The 6,863-nt window shown below is 54.1% G+C and overlaps 1 protein-coding gene across 1 annotated transcript; it reads left to right on the top strand.

Annotated features, from left to right (window-relative positions):
• Nucleotides 1–622: 622 nt before the first annotated feature.
• On the top strand, nucleotides 623–5,332 carry LOC121026706 (protein Shroom2-like; the record flags this gene model as incomplete). Its single annotated transcript, XM_040469495.1, has 3 exons — nucleotides 623–3,208; nucleotides 4,752–4,849; nucleotides 4,968–5,332. Coding segments are annotated over 3 exons (2,751 nt in total), but the record flags the coding sequence as incomplete, so codon positions are not given.
• Nucleotides 5,333–6,863: the final 1,531 nt, after the last annotated feature.

The following is a 6,863-nucleotide window of genomic DNA, read 5'->3' as shown; positions in this document are numbered from 1 at the left end:
CTCCCTTTCTCTCTGCCCCTCCCCTGCTCTCTCTCTCTCTCTCTCTCTCAAAATAAATAAATAAACCTAAAAAAATTTTTAAAAGAAAAAAGAAAATTACTGTCATTTGATTGCTTCTTCGGTTTTAGTAATCCATAACAAGAATCCTTTTATACGCTAAACCCCGGGGTTCACAGTCTTGTTCTTTGAGGGGGCAGGTAGGAAATATTTTAGGCTTCATGGGTCTCTGTCAGTTGCAGGTACCCAGCTCTGCCATTGTCGCTCAGAAGCATTCACAAACAGTGTGTAGACAAATGGCCATAATTGTGTTCCAATCACAGCATATCTGTGAGTGCTGCGATGTGAATTTCCTGTCATTTTCACGGGTCACAGAATAATCTTTTTTAAAAAATGTCTTTAATGTTAATTTATTTTTGAGAGAGAGAGACAGAGAGACAGAGAGAGAGAGAGAGACAGAATGCGAGCAGAGAAGGGACAGAGAGAGAGGGAGACATAGAATCCGAAGCAGGCTCCATCCAGGCTCTGAGCTGTCAGCCCAGAGCCCGACGCGCAGCTCAAACTCACGAGCCGTGAGATCATGACCCGAGCCGAAGTTGAACGCTGAACCCACTGAGCCACCCAGGCGCCCCGGCATCTGGACGTTTCTGTGTGGGGCCAGCTGTGTTCTTGGTCCTGCTCTCCTCATTTGTCCCCTTTACTATTGCTCGCTTCAAAAGCAAACTCTTCTCTCTGGTTCTTTCCTCCTAGTTCTTCCTCCCATGACCTGTCTGGCACGTGGGAGCACACGAATCTGCAGCGTACCTCTGACCACTTTAGTTCCCTGGGGAGCGTCGACAGCCTGGACCACCCTTCCCAGCCCTACCCCTCCGGACGCCTCTCCTCCGCCAGGTCCAATGGCAGCATCGACCACCTGGGCGGCCCGAGCAAGCGGGACTCAGCTTACGGCTCATTCTCCACCAGCTCCAGCACGCCCGACCACACCTTGCCCAAGGCTGATGCGTCCTCTGCGGAGAACATCCTCTACAACGTGGGCCTGGGGGAGGCCTGTAGGCCGGGCGGCCGGCAGGGCCAGGCTGCCAGTGACCCCCAGGGCCTGGAGGACAGGCTCGGGTACTTCCCACCCCGGGTCCCCCGTGATGGCAGCAGAAGCCCCAGGCCAGAGGACAGTCCTGAGACCAAGCTGGCCACCCCTGGAAAATCAAATTTGGGACCGGTTTGGTATGTCCCCGATAAGAGAAAAGCACCTTCCTCCCCTCCTCCACCACCTCCCCCTCTCCGCAGTGACAGCTTCGCTGCCACCAAGAGCCACGAGAAGGCCCAGGGCCCTCTGCTCTCAGACACCGCCAGTGTGCAGCACTTTCCAGGCCCGCCCCGGGCCCAGCCCCGCAGTGACTGGAGACCAGAGCCCGCCAGTCAGCAGTGGAGGCCGGCACGGCCCGGCAATGGGAAGAGAGTCGGGAGCTCGGGCCCTGCGCCCCACGTCCCCCTGGACCGTGGGGTGCCGACCCCTGACCACAGGCCGGGCGGCCTCCCAGGGGCCCCCGGCCGGCTTCAGGCCTCCCTGTCCAGCACGGACGTGCGTTTCCCGCAGGCCTCCTGTGGCTGCCAGCACCCGCGCCAGTACAGTGATGAGAGTCCCTTCTGTCACGACGGCCCCAGGGCCGCCTCGTCGCTGAGGGAGCAGCACTGTGTGGCCGTCCCTGGCGGCCGCCAGGAGCCTTCTGCCCACTGTGTCCAGGACGACGACGGCCCCACTCGGCTCAGGTGGCCCGGTGCCACTGAACAGAAGGGCAACAGCGGTGGGCAGAGCCGCTACTACTGTGTGACCAGCAGACAGTGCCCGCAGGCAAGCGCCCAGGCGGGACAGCCCCACGAGGAATATTGGCAGTCTGACGGGGCCGCAGAAGCCCACGAACTCCCCACTGAGCACCCGATGGGCCACGGGCCCTGGGGTCACATCCGGCACGAGGAGGAGGCCTCGGACACCCGTGAGAGCGACCAGGCAGCCAAGGGCCACCCCGTGGGAAGCGAGGAGCCACAGACAGCCGCCCACAGGGCAGGAGCGGCGGGGAAGGAAGCCACCGCCGGCTTCCCGTGGGCCGCGGGAGAAAGCGGCAAGATCTCCCCTCAGAAGACGCCTATGCTGCACTCGCTGGCCCGGGAGGGGGCGTGCCCGCCCGACGACGGCCCGGGAGCTGGTGCCGAAAGGCCGCCCCCGTTCGATGGCCAGGTGGGCAGAGCCACCCGGAGAAGCGACCGCTTCGCCACCACCCTGCGGAACGAGGTCCAGATGCGCCGAGCCAACCTGCAGAAGAGCAGAAGCACGGTGGCGCTGGCTGGGGCCGACGAGGCGGCTCGGGAGGCCGGCGGCTGGCAGGTGGAGCCGGGAGGCGTCCCCGGCGCCTCCCCAGAAGGTTCCTTCCGGGGCACCTATAAAGACCACCTGAAGGAGGCCCAAGCCCGGGTCCTGAGGGCCACGTCCTTCAAGCGCCGCGACTTGGAGCCCGGCCCGGCCGATCGTCCCGCGGGGTCAGCCGAGCCGCGGACGGAGGAGCACGGCACACATCTGGATGCCGCCCCCCACTTCTGGGAGGGGGGCCTGCCCAAGCCATCCCCGTCTGGAGGGGGCCTGCCGCACGTTCCCCGTATTGGGGCCCGGAAACGGTTCACGGTGCAACAGAAGCTGAAATCGTACTCCGAACCCGAGAAAATGAACGAGGTGGGGCTCGCAGGGCCCGATCGCCCCCACCGGCACCCCGGTGCGTCCGAGGACACCATGGGCACATTCGCCGACAGGTGCAAGTTTTTTGAGGAGAGCAGCAGACCCATTCACCAGAGACCTGGGCAGAGGCAAGCGCTCTGTGGATTCCCGAAGGAGAAGCCGGAGAGGCCGCGGACAGCGGGCCACGGGTATGAGGGTGCAGAGCCTTGGTTCCAGAACAGGGCCCACACGACCTCCCTTGGAGAGAACCCCAGCAGTCACGGAAAAACGGCGACCATGGGAAAACCAGAACCGCCTCAGAGACTTGGAACCTTTGCTGAGTATCAAGCCTCTTGGAGGGAGCAGAGAAACGCTCTAGAAGCCAGGAGTTCTGGGCGGTATCACTCAGCGGGTGACATCTTGGACGCAGGTCTGGATCAGCACGAGAGGCCACAGTACGTTCATGGAAGGTCCCGTTCCTCACCATCCACAGACCCCTACAAACAGGTAAGGTTTGTGCCCCAGCCAAGGAAGAGCTGCCCCGGGCTGCTGTCTTAAGGCACATATAGGATGCCCTGAAAATACGATGGCCCAATGTCAGTGTCGCTTGTGTCCCACCGTTTGGGCATCGTTTATGTGCACCGGCTCTCTCGTGTCAACTTGTGTGGAAGGTACCTGGGGACTAAACAGGTACATCCATGACAATTTAACTCCGTATCCGTGTGCCTGTCTTGAGTCCCCGGCCTCCCCATCGTCACTTGCTTCGGCTGTCTCTCCTCATAATTAGCTTGCCCCAACCTTAATTAACACCACGTAAAGAATTTGGGGGGAACCCTAGAAAATGGTCAGTCCTCCTCTGAAATGAAAAGGGGTGAAGACAGTGTATGATACACGATAGCCACTCTTCAAATGCTGAGGCCTTTAAAATTTATAGTATTTGTTCCTTGTAGTATTTTTTTTCAAATATGTTTAGATTCCTCCAGAACAGATGTAATTAAACATGCAATGCATTAAACTGTTGCACTTTTTATAAGGTGAGAATTCTTTTTATTTTTTTTTTATTAAAAAGAATTTTTTTAAGTTTATTTTGAGAGAGAGAGCGAGTGAGTGAGCAGGGGAGGGGCGGGGGGAGAATCCCAAGCAGACTCCATGCTGTCAGCACAGAGCCCAGCGCGGGGCACAGACTCACAAACTGTGAGATCGCGACCCGAGCCGAAACCAAGAGTCAGACGCTTTAACTGACTGAGCCACCCAGGCGCTTCTATAAGGTAAGAGTCCTAATGCTAAAAGTTGACTTTAAGCTTTCTAGAAATCTTAAAGAAAACATTCCAGTGTCATCTCGCCTCTTTCTCTCTCTCTCTCTCGAAATATAAATAAACATTAAAAAAAATTTTTTTTTAAAAGAACCGGTAGTAGGTTCAATACACAATATTCAGGGGGTGCCTAGTTGCCTTAGTCGGTTGAGTGCCTTTTTTTTTTTTAATGTTTATTCATTTTTGAGAGACAGAGTGCAAGCAGGGGAGGGGAGAGAGAGAGAGAGAGAGAGACACAGAATCTGAAGCTGGCTCCAGGCTCCGAGCTGTCAGCACAGTCTGACCCGGGGCTCGAACTCAAGGACGGTGAGACCATGACCTGAGGCAATGTCAGACGCTTAACCGACTGAGCCACCCAGGTGCCCCAAGCGTCTGTCTCTTGATTTCGGCTCAGGTCACCATCTCACGGTCCATGGGTTCAAGCCCTGTGTCAGGCTGTGTGCTGTCCGTGCAGAGCCTGCTTCGGATCCTGTCTCCCTCTCTCTCAGCCCCTCCCCAGCTCGCTCTCTCTCTCTCTCTCTCTCTCTCTCAAAAATAAATAAACACTAGAAAACAACAGTTTGGAGAGCAGAGCGTGTGAGCCCTGTGGCTGAGTGTCCTTACAAGGCGGCAGGCTGCGTCCTCGCCTCCGCGGCACAGGCTTGCGGGGCAAACCCACAATGAGGGGGTTCGTAATAATAGATGTCTTGAGGAAGGCAGCTTGATGATTCGGAGTTTCACTGTGCTGCTCTTGGCAGGAAGCTGCCATCGAACCACAACAGCAAGTGGGGGACGCTGGTGAGCACAGGCAACTTTCTGCCACCGTCCGCGCCGAGGAGGGACGCCCTAATCCGAGGTGGGTGAATTCTGGGTTTGGGGTTGCTAAGAAGACATCTTGGAGGTGGCCTTCTCGACGGTGGGTGAATGCTTGGTTCACGTGATTGGGCCTCTGGTGGTTTTTTTGCCAAAGCCAGCATGGCTGCTAACTGGATGCAGTTTCCAGCACCTCAGCGTCCCCGCTGCAGACGTGGTGCCGTTTGAGCAGAGCCTGTAGCCCTGCGCCGCCTCCAGCAGAAGCGTCTCAAGGGCGAAGATGCCTTCTGATGCCATCGTGGCTTTTTTTTTTTGGGTTCTTAAAATGGCTGCTGTGTTTGCTGTACAGTACGGTTCTTTATGTTCACAGAATGAGAAATCCAGTGTAACGTGCTTGAATGAAATGCTTTATCCAGAATGCTCGTTGAAAGGATGCTTTAATGATCTAGTACACAGCTGGGCTGCCGGGGCGTGGTCTCCAAATTGGAGTTGCCTGGGAAGATTGTCAGAAAGGAATGGAGCCAGCCTTTCTAAATTGGGCTTGTTTCGAGCTCAAAAATAGAAATCAAGTCCGTCGGCTCCTCAAGAGGATCTGAAAGACTGGTGGATGGTAGCAGTGTTATTAGCACGTTGTGTGCCATAGTTCTCAAATGTGGCCAGTGTAGCTGTTTACCTGTAGTGAGGATAGAATTTAGACTGATTAAGTAAATGAATCAATAGTGTCATCTCGCCCTTGATATGCACGAGGAAGGAGGGAGATGGAAGCGTAGAATACCGTAGGACCTGTGGTATCAGCTTAATTTAAGAGGGCTGATAGGGGCGCCTGTGTGGCTCAGTCGGTTGAGCGTCCACCTTTAGCTCAGGTCAGGATCTCACGGTTCGTGAGTTCAACCCCCACATCAGGCTTGCTGCTGTCAGCTCAGAGCTCGCTTCAGATCCTCTGCCCCTCTCTCTCTGCCCCTCCCCCATGCACACTCTCTCAAAAATAAAACATTTAAAAAAAAAAGAGGGTTGATAGAACAGTGGAAATAAAACTACACAATTGGGTCACTGAATACAGATCTTTCTACTGCTTTGAGAATATCTGGTGATTGGTGTGATATTCAAATTTAAACACTTAACCTCAAAATTCAGGGTTCTGTTGCAGAAATAACCAATTTAAATGTTTGCTTTTGAGAGCCTTCTATACTGGGGTTTTATTTCATTTGGCTTTAAACTCGAGTGCTGTTAGCCTCACAGGAGAGTATCCAATCTTTACGTGGCTCTGAGGGGACACGAGTGGTATTTTGTGTAGGAAGTCTGTGTAATTATCTGCATGGCTAAAACCAAGAATCCCTGGGTAAGAAGGAATGGCCGCTGAATAATACACCTACGGAATCGAGCAGTTTTTGAGAAACACAATCACAGCTTTATTACTGTACATTCTGGGTAAGTCACGTGCCCAGCACCAGCTGTACTCTTTCTTCCAAGCCCACTTCTAGGCTGTGTTGCAGTTGTGAGAGCGCTCGGTGCACCCTGCATGTGCGAGCTCTGGTTTCACCCTTGTGCTCCTGCCATGTATGTATTTCACTGATCCTGCAGAGGGTCTGTGTGGTGGTTAGAGTTAGCTCCCCTGCGGTGAACAGAGTCCTAATGAATAGCTCTAATGTACAGTGTGTGTGTGTGTGTGTGTGTGTGTGTGTGTGTGTGTGTGTGTGTGTGTGTGTGTGTGGTAAATGGCACTATCAATAGTGAAAGGGTCAAGAGGAACAGGGGGAGGGACCATATGCTTCATTTATCATGGCTGTGTCTTCTAGCGGACTGTGTAACCACCCTGAAGAAATTAGTTCCAGAAGCTTTCTGCTTTTGAGCTACAGACCCAGCAATTTTCAGAATTGTGTGCACTTTCAAAGAGTGGCAGGACTCAATGAAATTCTAGAATAGGAGCATTGAAAAGCCATTCCCAGTTTTTTTCAGAGAATGTTTGTTTTTCGAAGTATCAGTAAGAAATAATGTACTTAAAACATTAAATCTGGGAATAAAAGAAATGAAAACTCAGGTTAAGGACTGTCTTTTGC

The sequence above is a fragment of the Herpailurus yagouaroundi genome, unplaced genomic scaffold (genome assembly GCF_014898765.1).
Source record: "Herpailurus yagouaroundi ecotype Mexico unplaced genomic scaffold, PumYag 151914, whole genome shotgun sequence".
In the NCBI taxonomy this organism is placed as follows: domain Eukaryota; kingdom Metazoa; phylum Chordata; class Mammalia; order Carnivora; family Felidae; genus Herpailurus; species Herpailurus yagouaroundi.
The sequence above is the reverse complement of the archived record's forward strand: the minus strand, read 5'-3'. Positions and strand labels throughout refer to the sequence as shown.